We start from the raw sequence: 20,586 nt of genomic DNA, 5'->3' as shown, positions 1-20,586 counted from the left end.
CATAGAATCAGGAGCTTTTACTTATGCCTGGTACATCTGGTCTAAACAATGAGTCCCATTTCAAACAGGACTATGCTAACATGCACTAGGTATCTTTTAGTTCAAGCTAGCCGGGTCTACAGGGGGCAGTTACAGTGCAACAGTTTAGTGGATGCTGCAGTTGACATCCCTATAGTCCGCACTGCAGGGCCATGTAGACAAGCCTTGAGAGGCAAAAGTCTTGGTGAAAGCCCTGGGCAAATGATCAACATTATTAATATTCAGTTAAACTTCTAAACTACTGATTATTTGAACCACTTAACTATCCAATGAGTTCCTTGGGATTCCTTAGCAATTTCTTCTATTACATTTGCCACACCTACAAACAAAGTGAAATTATCTTTTTCTGCCCTTCCACTATCCCTAGTCAAGCAGGAACTTTATAAATAGGATCTAATTCCTTTCCACTGGACACATCCTTGAATAGTTTCAGCGTGTTTTAGGCTATGCTTATTTCTGCCTTATTCAGAAACTAATTGAAGCTTACCAAAAATACCATCAGGAGGACAAAGTACTAATAAAGCTGCAGCTATGAATAAGAGAACACTGGTAAACTGGCGATAGGGTAACTTTCTCCTTCTACCTTGAATGTGCAGTTTTAGAACTACAATAAAGGTTTTCCCCCCATCTTGATAGGTCTCTAGATTAAAATTGTTCAAAGCTAATGGAGGCATTGTGAGATGATCCATTTGTGTTTGCTTCCCAGACTGTTTCTGGGTGTGGCTATTTCTAAGTATCCATGAACATTATGTTTTGTACTACTTACTGAGTATTCCTGATATCTGGTTTCAATTACAGAAACATGAAGAACTAGTCTTCAGTTTAAAAGAAACAGAGCACTCTTGCATGCAAAACGGCGAAGGAGAAACTGGGGACACGGCAAGACCACCTATGTATGATGTTGGACTCCAAGTAGAAATACAAAGAATATTAAGAAGGCAGCCACCTTTGCAAGACGCTGAAATGGATAATGGTATTCTTGGTTTCGCTTTTCAGTTAAATCTTGTAAATTTCATTGTGCAGCATATAAAATGTATTTTTAGCTAGCATCAGTCTTCTGTAATAACACTTGTCACTTGTAACTAGACTCACAAACATAGGCGTCACAATGCTGAGTGTCACCACGCCTAACTTTTAGGCTGCTAGAAAATTACTGGGATCTACAAAACCTGGGTGAGGTGCCTAGGCTCATTATACAATGAATGGGGAGAGGTAGGCACCTCAGAATGGGATTCACAAAAGCCAGCATGGTTGGTAGCTCCTCACCTAAACTAGCCAAAGGGAGATGCCAAGCTGACTGGGTGTGTGCTATGCCCAGCACCTCTCTTGGGATAGCTGGCTAAGTCCAGGCCGCAGGGAGGTGCCTCCCTCTGCTTAGGAGTCTCTGCTGCAAACAAACCCTTGGTGTTAGGCTCCTATGACATTTTAGCAAGAAGCTGGGGGCGGGGGATGGGAAGAGGAGGAGTAGGAGTAGGAGTAGCTCCCTGATAAGGTTTAGCCCAGTGGTTAGGATACTCACCTGGGATTTGGGAGGCCCTGGTTGAAGTCTTCCCTCCACCTGAGGGAAAGAAGGGATTTGAACCTCTCAGGTGGGTGCCCTAACCACTGGGTTATGGGATGTTCTGATTGGGGCTTGTAACCTATTGTAGCCTTTATGTTGAAATGTTTCCAATTAATATAAAGTTGTTAAAAATAAGGATACAATAAAACCCAACTTAGTTTTCAGGTTCGAGTCTCTAGGTCGAAAATGATAGAAAATTAATTTAGTAGAGGACCTCTAGGTGACACTTTGGTCAAATCAAATTTTATTTAAAAGAAAAATGATTAGTTTGGTACTAATGGTACTCTTTTAATGTTAATTGGAGCTCTCCTCAATTTTAACAAAACTACTCCTTTTATAATCTGTTATAATACTAATTAACATTTAGCCTAACCATTACTATAGTCTTATTTCCACACCTCCTTATTGATTCTTTACATTACATATTATTTAAATTAACATCTATGGCAACATCCTTCCCATACTATCAATATAGATAGCATTTTAATAAAACATTCTCAATTTTTTAAACCATTTTATTAAAAACCTTGCTAAAACCAGTTAACCACAGCATAATCTTGGGTCATGTCTTTGCTAATTGTAATTTTCCCATCTTATTGTCTCCAACTTATCTCTAACTTTCTCACACTAGCAACCTCAATTTCCCAGTCTCCTCTATGCTTAGGCCAATTTAGGCCAAAACCTAATTTCTATTTAGCATAGGCTACAGACTCCCTCAGTCTCTCCTGTTGAAGTGGTCCCAGTTTGGATAAATAATGGGCCAGAGAGAGACAGCAAGCACGAGAGACTGACTCTGTGGCCTGGTGGTGCAAGCACTCACCCAGGATCCAGTCCCTCTGCTCCACTGACGTTTTAAAAATTATTTATCTACAATGGAACAGCTTTAATAGGAGAGTCTGAGGGAGCCCCACATCAGAATATCTCATAACCTAATGGTTAGGGCACTCACCGGAGAGGTGGCAGATCCCTGTTCAAATACCTTTTCCTTCTTAAGTGGAGGTGGGACTTGAACCAGGGCACTGTCCAATCCCAGGTGAGAACTTTCAGCCCAGTGGCTAGGGTAACAAGGGACGTTCTCCTCCTCCCCAGCTGTTTTGTTTTAAACTCACCAATGGGGGCCTAATCCAATAGGCAAAGTCCGAACATTCCTACCGGCTCAGACCCTGCAGACGAGTTAGGCTTTATCTTCCCCTAGTTCATGGCTCACACTGGAACTTAGGTATCCGGATGCCTGGTGTGGAGCTGCAGTGCGTATGCTCAGACACACAAATATAGGCACCTAGGGAAGTTTTACTGCAAAAATTTAAAGGCTGAATGAGTTTAGGTGCCTATGGGGTTTGGCGGAAGCCATGTGTGAGGTTTGTGAATCCCAGGGGAGCCTGATTCTGAGACTAACGCGACTACTGCCACTTTAGACACCGAAGTCCTTTTGTGAATCTAGCCCTTAATGACTTATGAAATCAAAGGGCAAACACTCTACTATAATTAGTGAATATATGGATGATGTAGCACACTTAATATGTACCTTGATTATTTTTCCCCTTTAAACTAAGTGTCTCGATACTGCATAAACTTTTATTTCATTAGAACAGAAACGCTGCAGTGAGTGTATGGCACTTGGTCTCTAGATTACTGATCCAGTGACATAATTTATTTTTAATAAAATGTTGTATGCTTTCTGGTTTTAAAAAGTCAGTCTTCAGGATGTGAGCAAATAGGCGCTGTCTTTGGCTCTTAAACCAAAACCTCTGATCTCAGGTATGAATCGTGCAAAAACAAATGCTTTGGAGGTCGAACTATAGCAGTGGTCCCCAACTTTTTCCGTGGGGCGGTCGCCGGACGACTAGCCGCCGAGGACCGTGGCCACCGTCAAGCAGCCGCCGCAATGCCATCGTGAAGCAGCGTCATCAAGAGGCGTCGCCGCCGAAATGCCACCAAAATTCGACTGCATTTCGACGGTAGCGTTTCTTGACGTTGCCGCTTCTCGGCAGCATTTCGGTGGCCGCATTTCCAGCGGCCAGTAGGCGGGTGCACATGGATGCCCCGGCGGGCACCATGGCGCCCGCAGGCACCGCGTTGACGACCCCTGAACTATAGCATTCCCTCATGGCGCGTATGAGTCAAGGAATTCCACGTTCTTGTTAAATATATTTTGTCATGCTGGGTGAATCCTGATTTGTGACAAAGTTCAGATTTTTTTTTTTTAAATCATGGAATTAGTGCTCTAGAATAATCTGACTTTATAGTATTTTAAGTTAACCAGAAATGTTGTAGCTTGCTCCCAAAGGTCTTGTATACAGTGTGGCAGGGTCAGGGCCTGTGCATAGAATCATAGAATATCAGGGTTGGAAAGGACCTCAGGAGGTCATCTATTCCAACCCCTGCTCAAAGCAGGACCAATCCCCAGAAAGTTTTTTACCCCAGATCCCTAAATGGCCCCCTCAAGGATTGAACTCACAACCCTGGGTTTAGCAGGCCAATGCTCAAACCACTGAAGAAACATCACAGGAGGCCCCCAGGTAATGCACAAAGCCCTCTCTGGGGTTTCATGTTTGTTTTTAGAGTTCTTATGCTACCAAAAGAACATAAAGAAACAAAACCCATGAGAGTCTCTGGCCCTATGCCCGTAGTGCGGCTTAAATTCCTTCACCACCAAAATAACAAACCATCTATTAAACACAACATAGTATATATAACCAGTGCAGCTCTTCTGCTTCTGGAGCTCCCTCTCCTGGCTGTAGAAAGCAGCCCTTTTCCCTCTCCGGGAAGTAGCCCAGCCTGTCTTTAAGTTTCTTAACCTAACTGGACTCAGCTGCATCTGATCCTTTCCAGCTGGGAGTGCCTCCCTGAGATGCTCCAAGAGCCCTGCTAGAATTTATTTTAAAAAAATATAGTTCCCAAATCCACCCCACTGTCTGCATCAGTGGTACCTCCCTCTACACTCATGGCACTGCTGGGATGGGTACGTTGTGGCTGCAGTGCACAAAAAGACACAAAATGTATAGACCCTGTAACAAATACTACATTTGGATTGTGTCTATAGCCTCTTATGAGAGTTTTAGTTAGATAAATAGTGTACACTTTCCTAGGGTGTAAAGGAATATCTAATTAAAACCCTAGAAATAATATGCTTGATTTTGGTTCTCTTGATTCTATGGCTGATGTATAACTTGTAGTAATTACTATCGCAGATCAGAAATGTAAGAAAAGGAACCTTTGGTCTCACGAAGATTTTTGCTGTGACCACTGTTGCCAACAGCTTGAAACAAAGGAGAGAGAATGCCAGGATCTAAAAAGAAAGCTGGAGAAAGCCTGCAGGCACCTCCAGCTTGCAGTAAGGGAACACAAAGCTAAAGTAGAGCAAATCCGAGGTTAGTATCTCTACTCACCTACATAGAATTCTGAATAGTTTCATTTCGTGCTGGTTGTATGAATCTGTCCTTCATCTTTGAGCTGTAGAGTGCAGCCGCTGTAATGGTACATGTCTAAATAACTCTCAGCCCTAATAAATTCACTTTCTAATAGTAATCATTCATCACAGAACTTTCTTCTGAACCTTTATATCCTGGGGACTAGCACAGAGATCAGCATTTCGATTCATTCTGTGGTCTCTGAATGGGACTGTTCTAGGAAAATTTACTGACCACGGATGTTCTTCGGGCACTTGTCCACCTGGATCCCACTATAAGCGTGTATGCCCGGTGTGCATGAGCCTGTAACCTTTTAGCCAGCAGCGTCCACTGCGGCTGCATGTGTGCTCTGCAGGGTATAAAGAGTTGAGCGGTCCCAACCGCCACACAGTTCCTTCTCACAGCCTGTGGTAGTGAGTCAGACCCCACTATTCTCCTCCTTTGCTGTAGTCCTTAGATTGTTTTAGAGTTAATAGCTTAGTTTTAGTCTTAGTGTAGTTTTAATAAGCTTTAAAGAGAGAGTGACTTCAATAATAATAAAAAAGGGGGGGGAATCCACACGACTTTTTCCCTTTCATTTTAGAAGCTTACCTTGCTACTGAGGAGTAGGTCCCAATGGCAGAGGACCGGCTTTAGAATTTTCCCTGCTTTAGAAACAGTTATACCTGCCCAAGATGCACATACAAAATGTCTGCTTTGTTTAGAGGAGTCTCGTGCCCCTAGCAAGTGTGCCATTTGGAACTCTTTTTTTTCTAAGTGCACACAAACAGCTCATGATACTCAAGGTAGGAAGGAGCAAAAATCTCTGGATGGAGCTTGGATCAGTTGCCTTCTCTAAAAGTCATCGCCCCTCTGGCTTACCTAAACCAGCTCCTTTGAAAATTGCATTGGCACATGAAACTTCAAAGACTGTAGAATCATGTTCTTCTGCTGTGCACTTTGTCCTCTATCTTTGGTGATAGACATTGCTTCCTTAGCACCATTAGCATCAGTGCCATATACTACAGGTTCATTTGGTACCTCATCCTGATAAGACTTCTGCTGAAACTCCTCCATTGGTACCATCAGTCATGATACCATTGATATTGCTACTGCTTGCTATGTCCTCCAAGGCTGCTTTCACATCTCCTGCAGATCCTACCATCACTCTGGAACTGGAGTCCCCTTTCCTTGACGTGTCTCTTTATCTCTGGTATCTAAGTCTCTGCTGGTTCTAGAGCCCAGGGTGCCAAAGATGGACCAATGAGAGATGCTCTAATGGAAGAAAACTGAAATGAAGATGAAACTCAAAGATATTACTCCATTGTGGCAGCTTCTAGATCAGATGCTCAGCTTGGCATCATTGTCGTACAATCTTGATTTAGGCAGAACTTCTATACCCTCCTTTATACCCTTGTTGTGAGGAGTTTTGAGGTTGAACAAGGTGCATGCACATCCCCCCCCTGGACGCTGCTAGCTAAAAGATCCGGGCTCATGGCCACACTTACAGTGGAATCCCTATGGACAAGAGCATCTCTAAACTCCAGTTGCTGTAAGATAAGTAAACGTTTTTCAACATGCTTCACTTGACCTCTCCTCCCCACCTGGTGTCACAGTTGTCGCATTAAGCTTTTTTTTTTTAATATATAGAAAAGTGTGCTAGATGCTTTGTCACGATGAATGTTTATACTCAGTCCTGTCTACCCCAGCAAGACAACCACTTCCATCACTATTGTAAGAGGCATGCCCACTCACTGCATATCTTGCTTACGGAGCCAGTGGTTCCTGTGCATTTAGCTTGTGCCATTGCAGACTTTATGGGCCTGGCCCACTAGAATATTTAACTGCACAAGCCAATGTGCACTGATTGAATCAGAGGTGAAGATTAGAATCTGTGCCCCCCCAATATATTCAGTGTGCAAACTCTGACCGTGTTTAAATGACTTTTAGTATACGGTCAGATTAAACATACACAGCGAATCCCATCTTCCTTTGGAATGTCAGCTGGTGGTTGTTAAAAATACCATTATGCATGTGTGAAGTGTAAAATATGTGAAATGTTCTCTTCCTTCTCCCATCCCAAAGAAGTCTCAACTACTGCACTATAAATAACCTTTCTTCCTCCCCAACTTTTTCCTTCTAACATCCCTGCACTTCTGCCTGTAGCTAAGAGTAAAAATTACTTACAAAAACCTGTCTACACCACCACTGAGTCCATCATACTGCTTTTATATTCAGACTTCAAATGACCTATGGTCTACTTAGTTCCTAACTATGTCATTTTGATGGCATGGCATGTTGTAGCTGCCTTTGAAACACTGACCTCTTATCACAGAGGCAGTAATTTTACATGAAGATGTTTATGAAGATGTTTAAATGGATTAAAAACATACAGATCAATTAACTGTCTTGGTTTTTGTAGAAAATGAGAGAGTCCTAGAGGCTCTAATGGAAGAAAACTGTGAGATGAAGATGAAACTCAAAGATCTGAAAACATACAACACACCACCCAGGTATTTTTAAAAAGCCTGAACAAACTGGCTTCCATAGAAGTCATCCTACCTGTCTTGTAGTTATAAAGTACTGCATGTTTTGTGTGCTTTCAGGTCATTGTCAGAGGGGGCTATTTCAAAACCTTGTACCTCCTGTGATGGTGTAAAAGGCTTGGAAGAAATGCGCTCACAATATATTAAAGCTGTGGGCAAAATTAAGGGTAAGTGCTAATGAGAGTAAATTCACACACACACAACTGCAAATCACACTCTCATCAGCCAGTTCATGCAAGAATCCAAACCAGTGTCAGATTTCTGACAGTCTGCTGAGGAGTGAAATTTGCTGCCTAGTGAAATATTGGAGTTATTTGCTCCTTTTCACCTTTCCCTTCCCAAATAACACAAATATATGTATAATATATGAAAGACATCTATGTTCTCTCCTTGCACCGAAGTGTCTCTTAAGATCACACTCTCATACCTCACATTGTATGCTCTCCTGGTACATGTTAGTTGTTTTAATAGAGAGAATGCAAGAAGTTGAATTATCATTTAATCCTATAAAAACTCGTTGCAACAAGTATGGGCCTGATGCTGCCAGCCTCACTTACTTTGTAGTACATGATTACATGGCAATGAGGCTCCTCTTACAGTACAATACTACTCAACATGAGGGAGGCTGGCAGAATCTAGCCCCATACAAATTGTTTTAAGCTGTTATCATAAATAGCAAGGGCTGCTTTGTGTTGTTGAATAACTGGGCTCTATTGTTTCTTCTGCACTATAATTTTCAGCAAATGACAGCCTTCCCCACCAAAGAATTTGTCCTCAGGGACATTTAATTGTCCCTTGTTTTATATCCCCACATTCCAGGCCCTGTGTTTTAACCACGCTCTTTTTGGCTGAAGAGGACTAGATCAAATGCCATTCCTTATTTGACTGCAGTGGTTACTGTTGAGTGCCACGCTGCCATTGCAACACTTCTACCCCCAATCTTCCTACCCCGTGACCAGGTTGTCTCAAATCCCTTTTTCCTTTTGACACTCCATACTAATGAAATTACATTTATGTAGGTGATATGCTTCGTTATATCCATGAAAGCAAAGAGAGAGCAGCTGAAATGATTAAAGCAGAGGTTTTAAGGGAACGTCAAGAGACTGCCCGGAAAATGCGCAAATACTACTTGATTTGTCTTCAGCAGCTTCTCAGTGATGATGGGAAACACGAAGGGTGAGTCCCAAACAGATCTATTCGAAATTATTGTATAGCACATATACTTGAAGAAAATAGAAATAAACAAGAACATAGAAAGTCGTATATTAAGCCCCCGATTAGTTGCCCATTGTTTGTTTACTCTGAGGTTGTGCTGGTCCGCAAGCCCAGCTGGGTCTGCTTTAAACTCCATCAAATACATACTTTGGTGTGGGTCCTTCAATCCAACTGGCATCCTCTTCAGTGAACTTTGTGACTGAGACTAGCTGAGCAGCCTCTCTTAATACCTTCTCAACAAGTACCCTGATTCTCCAGAAAGTTTCCGTCAAGTAAACAGGTGAACAGGAAAACCTCATGTTGTGACTTCACAGCAATTGTGCAGCTTTACAAAATTTAAATCAGGCTTTAAATGTGACCTGTAAAAGGAGGGGAAATGAGCTTGTACCTTTTCTTGCTTGCTTGAAGTATTAAAAGGTTGTGGAATGTTTAAACAAAAACCAAAAATGGAAAAAATTAAACAAAATTTCTCCCTCTGGCTTTTCTGGAGGACTTGTCTGAGGGGGTCTCAGATACTGGTACTTTTCTCAGGTTTAATTGAAGGGACAGGGTAATTTGAATTTCTAACACATTTTTTCTCTGGAGTGTTTGTGTGGCAACTGAGGTAAATAGGAAAAGCTAGTTAGCTTCAAAACTTACTGATTTTAAATATTCTGGGGTTCTCAACAGGGCTGAAAAGAAAATAATGAATGCTGCTAGCAAGCTTGCTACAATGGCAAAAGTGCTTGAAACACCTGTTCGGAGCACACCCCAGAACAAAAATGCCCACTCAAGTAAGTTGGAGTGACGGGTTGGTTCCCTTCCTTCCCCTTCTTATAGCTTTAATCCATTTAGTAGTGAAAATGCAGGTGGACAGTGGGAGGAAATTTTTGTTTGCTTTGCCATCATTTACATAGGCGGTAACTTAAAAACATGAACCACTTGATTTAACAGCACTAGTATTGACAACTTTTTATATAAACTGACTTTTCCCCAACATTTAATGCTTCCTTAAATTAATCTTTTTTTCTTTCTCCCCCCATTCTCTTAGCCCTGCCACTAAATTCTGAACTGCCAACTGGAGTTGAGCAATCAAAAAGAAATCACATTCATCAAACTAGGCCAGCCCATATGGAAAGCAAATCATGTGGCGAAAGTATTGCCAAAAAAGCCAGTGATCAAGTTGTTCAGAAACGTGTACCTTATAACTTAAGACAGCAGCTTGATGCAGTAGAGGCTGAAACACAGTCTGGGCTTCATGAAAGAGGGACTTCAAATATCCAAAGTAGCGGGAGCACTTCTAAACAGCCAGCTGATAATTCAAGAGACACTATGTTAGAATTTTGTCCTGCTGAAGATGGAGAAAGGCATAGAAATGGCTATGTCTTAAATACAGACACAGATCTGACAAATACTGCTAGCACTACAGCACTTCAAAAGACATCCTTGTGTGTTCCTCAGGTGAAGTTTGGAAACACACATATACCCAGCTCTATAAATAGCCTTTCTGACTCTGGGCCAGCTCATGTAATGTTTGAGAACCAGACTCAAAGACCAGTCTTAAACGAATTTAAATGTAACCAGCCAAATAGATATGGGGAGGCAACATCTGAGAGAACTCAGGGGTTTGATATTCAAGAAACTCCAGTAAGGGATGACGGAAGCTCCACTGACTGGAGTTCAATTAATGGGAGTCTGCATTTCGACAGTGGTGATATGCCCTTCTTGTATCCTGTGCAAAAAGTGAGTTCTAATTCAGAAGAGCAACATATGGCCTGTGAACAGTTTCCTATGACCAACTTGTTTCCTAATGCAGATGAAAATGTTGGTACGTTTTGTAGGCAATTTACCAGCAAAGCCAAGATTCTTGGTGCAAAAAGTGAAGCCATACTTTACAGTAATGAGCAACTGAACGTAAACCCAGGACAGAATTCATACAAGAGCTCTACGAAATCAAATTCTGATGTCTCACAACAACGCAATGCAATCCCATATTCGAGTATAGGAAAAGGCTACAACCAACATTCAAGGAAACTGATACTGGATGCCAAATCTTTTCAGCAAGATAGTGGCTTTGATAGCCCACTTCCTAACTTGGATTAACATCAATAATTCTTCAAACATTAGTTTAGAAGAAACTAATATATTTCAATGCAAACTTGGGACGTGTGGAAAATCTATTGTTCTAGAAACTTGTGGGTTTTATCCCTTTTGTGATCTCTCAATGTTATGTGACTTGAGACTGTTACATGAAAAAACAATCATAAAATTACTTGAAATATTGATGTAGGCTTTTGTTTACCGTGGTCATCTGGCTTTCACAGTTGTGTACAGTATTTTATATAAGTGTTGTGTGTATTTTTTGTTTAAACAATCTATTTTTGTACTTTAAGATTAGTTTGCAGTGCAATGTTACATTTTTATTTATATATAAATAAAACTACTGTCAATTGTGGTCCCTTTTACAATCAGTATAAAAGTTTAGTGTGCATTAGAGATGTTTTTTAGAATCTGTTTGAAATGCTCAGGCATTTCATCCCTATAAGCGCCAGTTTATATTTAAGTTATAAGCATAAACATTTACATATGTTTTTATAAAATGATTATCAGTCTTTTATACGCTGAATCAAACTCCAAGCATGTGCCTTCTCTTTGAACATATGTACAGTGAAAGCTGGTTCACTTCTGACTGGGAAAAAGATCTTAGCTTTGTTTTCAGTAAAGCAGGTTAACTTTATTTCACAGCTATTCCTAGATAGCACTGACTATCCTCTTAATTTAAACTAAAGACTTAGTAATATTTCTCATGACGCTTTGATAACTTCCATTAAAGACCTGCTTGTGTTTCTTTGAAACACACTCTCTTTAGCTCATTTTGTCTCTAACATATTTTTAATTTTTGGGTTGCATTTGTTTTTTTTCCTAGGGATATTTATATGAAAACAGGAATTTTGCTGTTTGCTTCATCTGCTCCTGCTGTTTGTTTCTCACACAAAGTCCAAAGTTGTTGTGACAATACAACATCCACTATGACTAATAATACAGTTGTAACCCAAGGATTCGCTTGCAGAGTGGCATAAACAGCAGGCACAGATGAACATCTAAGTAACCATCCTTTTTCTGTATAAATGTCTGCAATAATTAGAGAATAGAACTATAGAAGCAGGTCACTCTCCAGCAAATCAGTTTTCCACGAGGTGTTTGCTCTTCAAAGTTTTTGAGTTACAAGCTCACTAGGCGTACTTTTATCTCTTTCATATTTGCTTATTCTAGGGTGGGAAAAGGACGATGGCACAACATATAGCTATGGTTAAGACTGTTTTTTGAGTCTTCAGGGTTAAAACTTGAACTGCACAAAGTTTTATGAGCAATATAGTCTACTTTAAAAGAATAATAGACCGGGGTTAAATAAATACATTTTTCATTAGAAATTTTTGTTTTTAATTTGCTCTACTAAAATGTCTTAATTGGCTATTTTAACTTTCATGCTAGTTGGCATGGCAGATATGCATTACATCTCCCTGATTTGAAATTAGGTCAGGGGCTCTAATATGAGAATTCTGAAATCCTTGGTGGTCCTTTCATGTTATCCATAAACCCAATCCCATTTCCTCTGTATGCAAAGTGGAGTTTTGTCGTCATCTTCAATGGGAGCAAGATCAGGCCACAAGAGACCTTTTGTGTCTAAACCAGCATGAGCAGTGGCTAAGCTCTAAGGCCAGATTTCCAGCTTTTATCTGAGGAAATAACTGTAGCCATCAGTACAGGGGAAAGTGTTACCAGTTATATCTCTATAACCCTCCCATCTAAACACTCTTATTTCAGTATGAGTGGCTTTTCTTTCTTTGGTTTTTTATTTTTTATTTATTTATTTATTTATTTATTTATTGGTTTAACTTTAACTCTTGCAGAATAAACTGAGCTGAAAAAGGCACACTTATACTGGAATAAGAGTTCCCACACAGACTTTATAACAGAATAACTGTGTCTGTTTAAATTCACACCTGAGATTATACCAAAACACCTTTCTCATGTAGACAATCCTGTGTCTATAAAAGTTAATATGCAGTTGTTCTGCAAAACAAGCAATTGAGCACACAAACTGGGCATCTGTCTGATTTGTGGTACAAAACAGCTAAATTCATCTTCCCCATTATTGATCAAAAAGTTCTAAAGTAAGGACTGTTTAAAAGATTGGTCTATGGTGGTTCAAATGGCTTTCTCATGATTTTTTTCTAGAAGTAATAAGCTTAACACACAAATCCAGACTTTTTCTAAATCTTAAATCTTCCAGTAGTCCTATTCTGATGCATAAAAGCTTTTTAAATGCCCTTTCAAAACTTCTAACTTCCTAGGGCATATTGCATTACCTTTTATTAATATAGCTACCAGTCTTAGACATATAATATGCAGCTTGCATTTTAGTTTTTTTGTAGTTTTTTAAAAATTGCCTTAAGCAGTTGTTTGAAGGCCCCGTTAATCCAGTTCAAACTGAAGTAATGAACATGATCCAAATCAAGCTCAAGTCTGAACAGCTGATAAAATTCAATCAAATGCTGGCTTAAAAGAAGAGCTACACTGAGCAGAAACAACCTTCCTGCCACAACAATTTTCAAGCAAGCTATGGCAGGCTAAAGCAGATTGATAGTGTTGAGGAAACCAGGTAAACTCTGTTTAACAAACTGAAGCACCTTTTGTCTTGGGTTTGCGAATGATTTCCTCTTATGCGCTGCCTTTCTCCACTACCTAGTAGAAGGCTTTTTTATGTAGATTGGTAAGATACAAGTCCTCTCTTTCACAGTTTGATAAAAATAAGGATAATTAAATCTAAGAGATCAATTGACCAACCTGCTCCTTTTTAATAATTTAATGTCCCATAAAGTATCACAGCAGTAGACACAAGCTACTAATCCATAGCAACTATAAAAATCTTCATGCACAGTAACACTGTATGTGTAGCTGGAGAACCAGCTAAATCCCCACTCAATGTTAATGGTATATTTTGTTGCACTGACATCACCAACACCACTCTGGAAGGGGATTTTAAAGCCTCCCTAATGAGACTTCATTACAGAAGACTGAAGGGAAGATGGCCCCAAACAAGCAGCAACAAGAGTTTCCTGATGAGTAAGGATTTGAGCCTGTGTGAGGGCCGGGACAACAACAAATCTAAGCCCCCTTGTGAATAGCAATTCCTAGGCCCTTGCTCCTCTAATATCAAGAATGAAGCAATAACTGACTAAAACAGTAGCAGCTCCTGGAACTATACTGAGAGTGACACCAGGAGACTGGGAAGGTTAGTGTTGCAATTTGTGGTTGGATTTGTATAGTTGCATGAAGGCTTGTCATGCAGCCACTAAAAGAGAATGTCAAAATAAGTTTATCATGTGTCCTCTCCCACTAGGTTATATGCTGCTGAAAGAACATATTTGTCTTAATCAAGAACTCATCATTTACTGTTATGGGAATGTGTTCCTTCTGGTGTGCTCTGTAGAGACTTTGCCAGCAGCTCCTTATTCAGACTGCTGCTTAGTTTAATACTTTGTTTCTGCCAGAACAGCCAATAATTCTCTGCTGTTCTGTTACTGTTTCAGTTCAATACTATTTAACTTCATCTGCGTTCAAGAAGATTCATGGCTGAAGCCCTTCAACCTAGTAGCAGACTGCAGTGGGGCATTCGTGCTATGCTACACAATCCTTTTACTTTCTAGTTGCTTTATCGTTTTTATACCGTGTCTGCAGGACCTATGTTCTAAGAAATATCCCCATCCATGTAACAAACTGACCAGCCTTAAATAGCTAATTGTCTATACAGGTAAGTGGGCCGCATGTACAATTGTTAAGTGCAAAGTTCTTAGGATCGTCCATAAATGTCTTTAATACAAGACCTTGCAAAGAAAAGCTTGTAAGTGAAGTATGTAAACTTGTTGGGATCTCACACCCACATTTACGTAATTTGTTTAGAAGCTTTCTAGGCATGTTTTCCAGGAACAATGGGTTGTTATATATATATATCATTTAGTCCCCCCCTTCTTTGTCACTTGTCCTTAAAGTCCGCTGTGAGCGCCACTCTGACTTTGTTTGTGAGCTTTCTTTGGTTGTTGAAGCTCATTCCACTAAAATTTGCATCCTCCTATTTCCCTTTGTTCAGTGGAGGTTATTCAGACTTCGCAATGAAATGTATTTCAAGTAGTTCCTTTGCTATTTCATACACTATCTTCTGCTCTGAAGTGAGGCCTGATTCATCACTGTACCATCTGCCTCATCTCTGCTGGTGTCAGTGAGTTACAGTAGAAATTGCGGTAACCTGAAAGTGTCATGCTACACCAGCAATACTTGTGATGTAGTGAGACTTAACTCAGTGCTTTCTGCCCGATAATGCTCCGTGCATGCAGAGCCCTTTTTAGCTTCATTGTTAATGAATCCTCCCCACCCTCACTACTTGGGTAGATGTTATCCTATTGTGTAGATTTCAGACAGTGAGGCAGAGAGCCACAGGAGCAGTGATCAGCGTGAGAGCTGAGAGCTTTTCCTCTGCTCATGGTAGCCCCACTCAGCATGCTTCCCTCTAAACCTTGTCAACACTTAAAGAAATTAAAGAAACGCACCTCTTTTGCCAAATGTTTTGGCTAAATGCCATCTTCAGTGTTATGGCTTTGTCCAGATGACAAATGTTCCCTGTCAGCCTTGCAACATAGTAAGAGGGGACAGCAATATTGTAATTGTCTAATCAACTCCACTTTTGATTGTAAAGCAAATGCAATTCTTGAACACTCTGGTTTTACTATAGCTATTAGCTTGTGCAATTGCAATTTGTACAGCAAAGCTGAGTTTGAGATGAAGTAGTTGCATTTTTATGTTACTTTACTCCCCTCTAGTGGTTTTCTATAGGATGCATTGTATGAAACAATTCATCACAATGGACTTAAGATGGTGAGTTAAGGCATTGTAAAGAACAAATGTCTGCAATTAATTTTTGTTTCCCTCCATACTTTGTTTCTTTCTATTGGGTGAAACCCATTCACATAGTTTCTTGGTGTTTTTCTTTCCTGTAGAACAGCCGTCTACCTAAAAACTGCTATTACCGTATGTGCTATTTTAACCAGAGCTAATAATCAAAGGTGAGAGTGTATGCATGGGTTTAAGAGGCCAAAATCTGCAGATAAATTCCAGAGATATAAATTTTTGTGCTACCTACTACACATGGTGCCATCATTAATGTTAACAGCCCTATGGCTCAAATAGCAGCCAAAAGTTGTAGAAACTTTATTTAATAGAGGTGCCTAGTCTTACACTAAACATGGTCCCCTCCAGCAGGCAAAGAGAGACAAGAGCTTCTGTGACAATATTGAAGATGTCTAGGTCTGCATTTATTTTTACACCTCACCAGGAGTGGTTCCTTCCTAAGTCTCTGATGATGTAACATGCAGTAAAGCAGTGTGCAACAAAGGCCTAATAAACAACTGCAGTATTTTTAAATGAAACAGGTGAATTAAAATAACCATTTTATTCTCCTCAGAAGAAATTGTTTCCAGAATCTTGAAAGCTGCATGAATGGCTTATTGTGTCCATAGGTTGTATATGTACTCCTCTTGTCCTGGTTTTATTACCATATCTGATCCCCTGTTCTTGGTTTGCAGGCATGTCAGGATATGTATTCTGTTTTTCTTTTAAAGATGACCTATAAAGGGGGAAGGGGGAAATGGGCTTGTGCCTTTATACAAACAAACTCCTTTTGTTTGTTTAGAAATGCTGGTGTTGTATGCTCTGGTGACTGGGTTACATGTGAGATTGGCATCACAAGACATTGAGAACTAAGCAGTTGAGAAGGGAAGGGACATCTAATCAGAGAGATGAAAATGCGCTGGGTTTTGGTAATGCCAGTTTTACTCCAACGCCTAATAACCACTTCACCAAAAGGACGCCTTTGCTAATAGTTCAACACTCCTGCACCTGTAATTGAGGTGTGAAAGCTCACCGCATATTTTGGTGAAACTCCTATCATGTTTTCCACCAAAACCCAGGAAAGAATGGACTTTATGTCCCTGATATTCCTAAAGTAGGAATGAACAGGGGAGGGAAGGAAAATAAGCCTTAAAAATCCATCCAACCCTTCTAACCAAGTCCTAAAGAAGCAAAATAAAAAGCACAATGCAGATTACCAAGGATTTTTTGAGATCCTATTTCAATGCAAAAGAAAACCATTTCTTCCTGATGGCTGTGTGTAGCAACACCATATGTATCAGGGTGTGTCTACATCAGAATATTAAAGTAATAATAAATAACTACTATTGCTACAACCAGTCAGCTCCACTGCTGGCAGCAAGAGGGGAAGGGGATGGAATCAGTGTAGCAGGGGCTTCAGGCACCTGTTAGCTTTTTAAGCACAGTGTCAGCTTACTGCTGAGAGTAGCTCCACACAACATGGTGCTTAGAACACAGCCAGATGCCAGCACTTTGTTTACATTAGCGTGCTCGCTGTTGCTACCGCCAGATAGAGCTAAACTGGTGGTAGCACCAATAGGAAATTTTTGCTAAAATTTCCCAGTGTTTGCCAAGGCCACTGAAACTCTCATTCCTTCTTGCAGTTTCAGAGGAGCCAGACTGTGGACAGCAACTATCCTAGCAACCCCTCAAAGCCTCTGTGTTCTTTGATTCCACTTACACAACAGGTGGGGAAAACAGTTTTTAAATGCTCATGCAATTGTTTTCGCTGTATAATGTGCCTTTGTAAGCACTGCACCAAAGGTGAATATGTTAAGAGAAATCTAAAAACGTATTTACGTTCAACGATCCGATTTCCTTGAACCATCCAATGGCTGATGTGGTGATGAGGAAAACTGTAACTTTACTATTACAGGGAATAATACTACACACTACTGACAATATTGCTTACGTAAAAGTGCTTCCTCTATTGTTATTCCTTTGCTGCTAATCATTCTGGGCACAGTGCAGGGCTGCTGGAAGGGAGAGGCAGATTCGGGTGTTCCTTTTGATTTTAATTGCATGTTAATGGTATAAGTGGCGCATTGTACAAGACATCTCAGTAGCACCGTCCTTTAACACCGGTAGTGACCATCGCTTGTTCAGAGCACGGCTCAACTTCAATGAAAAGGTGGAGAAGAAAGCGCTACAGATGGCAAATCAGAGACAGCGGCCAAAAATATTTGATGAGGCAATCTTGAAAGTGAACATTTCCAAGGAAGACTGGAGTCTTAAAGATAGCTGCAATGAGGATTATAAAAACTTCACTGATAAATTGAGGCAATGCATGAAATTAGCTGAGAAAGAAAGACCAAAAATAGCAAAGTGAAGAATCTCTAAGGAAACGCGGAACTTGCTAGAGAAGTGGAGGAATATGAAGCGAAATGATAGTGACAAACTGGAGTACTCCCTCCTCTGCAAGTTGATAAGACGACGACTAAAGGAGGACTTTGAGAAGTACCAAAATGAAAGGCTCTTAAAGACGGCTGAAGATCGTAGAAGCCTCAAAAAATGCAAAAGGGAATTGACGCTGTACAGGTCAACAATAATGGCGCTGAATAACAGAGACGGGAAAACCAGTAATTGACAAAACAGGGATGGAAGCGGTCTGCAAAGATTTCTACACCGAACTGTTCGTGTCTCAGATAAATGTCCCAGTACCAACACTTCAACAGACCAACGAGCATGTGCTCTCAGTCCTTGTCAGCGAAGTTCGACATGCAGTTCACCAAATGAAGGAAGGAAAATCCCCAGGTAAAGATGGACTGACAATTGAAATAAGAATTGGAGGCCAAGACCTTTGGAAAACCCTTGCTCAGAGATTTAGCCATTACTTGGAAATGCAGAAGATACCATCAAGCTGGAAGGAGTCCAACACCATTTTGCTGTACAAGAAGGGCAATCGTGAAGATCTAAAGAACTATAGTCCAATATGCCTGCTCTCACATGTCTACAAGCTGTTCACCAAAATAATAACAAACTGACTCTCGCAGTCTGGATGAGCAGCAGCCGAGAGAGCAGGCAGGCTTTCGAAGGAATTTCAGCACAATGGACCATATTTTCACCATAAACCAGCTATTGGAACGCTCAAGGGAATACAAATTCCCTTTTATGTATTGCCTTCATCACCTATGAAAAAGCGTTCGAGAGCATAGAGATCAGTTCAGTATTGAAAGCTTTTGCAGAACAGGGCATCGACATAAACTATATCAAACTATTAAAGGAAGCAAATTCTGAGTGCATTACAGATATTGTTTGTCTTTAACTATGTTAAAGAACTAAAACATGAAAATGTTGGCGCCACCGTTCTAGAGTAGGCCTTTTGGACTCAAATAGCGAGGCACATATTTTAGTACCTATTAAATTTTCAAAATCTGAGTTAGTCCATTGATCCATAGGTCTCAAGTAAACAAGCAGCTTGACCCACGTGCTAATTCTGAAAACTCATTATTTACCAGCTAAATTGCAGCAGCTTCAAAGGAGGAATAAGTATCTTGCATATAAGAAGCTGTGTGAAGAGTTATCTGAGTATTTGTTTTAAAGTATATTTTCATCCTCTTAGACTCTAAGACTTAGACCATGGGTTCCCAGTCAGGGGTGTTGTAACCATATAATTAAATAGGACAGGGAACCCCGCTAGGTGGGAAATGATTCTTGGGTTGGGGGTCAAGGTCTGGAAAAGTTTTGGGAACCACTAGCCTAGACCATAATGTCCAGAAAGCGAGGAACGATCTGTTCGTTGGCCAAAGAGTACCCCACTTCTGTGCTAGGGCATCTCTAATTCTCCAGAATTCACTAGCCTCAACCTGATGTCATTTTCAGGAGCACCTCGGATGTAAGATAAAAGGGCTGTGTAGGGTAAGGTACTCCATAATGAAGATAGGGGATGATCCAAAGCCCATTGAAGTCAATGGAAAGACTTTCATTGACCTTAGTGATCTTTGTATTAGGCCCTTAATGCCCAGTGAATCCTTTCACGGCCACCGAAGAGTGGGAAATTCTGCTATCTCTACATTTTATTGTAATCTGAGTGCAGATTGCAGCCTCTCAATGTTCCTCTCAACTTGAAGGGGCACCCACCGATTCAATTTATTTATAATCTCCACCTTTCCATCAATAAATTAGGCTTCCTTTTCCTTATGGCTTTACTCCTGAGGGACAGGAGTGGAAAAAGTCTGCTGTGCTATATATTCAAAAATGTTTTTCCCTTTCAGGCATCTCCTGCCCATGAGTATTTTTCCTTGGCTCTCCCTTGTGGGTGTCGGATGACACTTCCTCTGTTGACTGTGTGCCTGCTCAACCTCTGTTCTTAGTCGTCTGAAGTAATGTGGTATTTTTTTTGGTATGGACAAGAGTTCACAAAGTTAAAAACTGTTTCAACACTTTTATTTACAATTCGTGAAGTGTTAGTCTATGAGATTTTTTTTTAATCAATACAAACATATCTTCCCCCTGTGATGGGGTGCCCACCCTACACAAGGCTGGAAGGGGTAAACTAGACCAATTTACCTATAAGCTGGACCTGGAGGAAAGTCAGGGGGTGCTAAGGCTTAATTTGCTAATGAAGTCCACCTGGGGGAGGAGCTGGGCTGGGCCTATAAAGCAACAGGAAGGGGGCTGCAGGAAGTAGGGTACAGTCACTCCCAGGGGAAAAGGAGGTGTGTTTGGAAGCTACAGAGACAGGTAGCCTACAGTTATTCCCAGGGAGGAGGGCATTTGGGCTGGCAAACCCAGAGGAGGGGGGAGAGCCAGAAGGTACAGAAGAGGCTCAGGGAAAGGCAGCAAGGTTCAGAAGGGAATAGAACTTGGCTGCTGCCTAGAGGGTCCCTGAGTTGGAGCCTGGAGTAGAGGATGGGCCCAGGTTCCTCTACTG

The 20,586-nt window shown here is 40.8% G+C and overlaps 1 protein-coding gene across 1 annotated transcript in view; it reads left to right on the top strand.

The window, feature by feature from the left end:
* CEP152 (centrosomal protein 152) overlaps positions 1-11,132 on the top strand; it is a 46,968-nt gene extending 35,836 nt beyond the window's left edge. The window contains exons 22-28 of the mRNA XM_026648304.1: positions 838-1,012; positions 4,792-4,971; positions 7,412-7,502; positions 7,596-7,702; positions 8,555-8,711; positions 9,420-9,523; positions 9,781-11,132. Coding sequence (XP_026504089.1) covers positions 838-1,012; positions 4,792-4,971; positions 7,412-7,502; positions 7,596-7,702; positions 8,555-8,711; positions 9,420-9,523; positions 9,781-10,832 — 1,866 coding nt within the window. The 3' untranslated portion in view covers positions 10,833-11,132. The remainder of the gene's footprint in view (positions 1-837; positions 1,013-4,791; positions 4,972-7,411; positions 7,503-7,595; positions 7,703-8,554; positions 8,712-9,419; positions 9,524-9,780) is intronic.
* The last annotated feature ends 9,454 nt before the right edge of the window (positions 11,133-20,586 follow it).

Source organism: Terrapene carolina, unplaced genomic scaffold (assembly GCF_002925995.2).
Source record: "Terrapene carolina triunguis isolate 2854851 unplaced genomic scaffold, T_m_triunguis-2.0 Scaffold67, whole genome shotgun sequence".
In the NCBI taxonomy this organism is placed as follows: Eukaryota; Metazoa; Chordata; order Testudines; family Emydidae; genus Terrapene; species Terrapene triunguis.
This window is presented reverse-complemented; position numbering and strand designations above follow the sequence as displayed.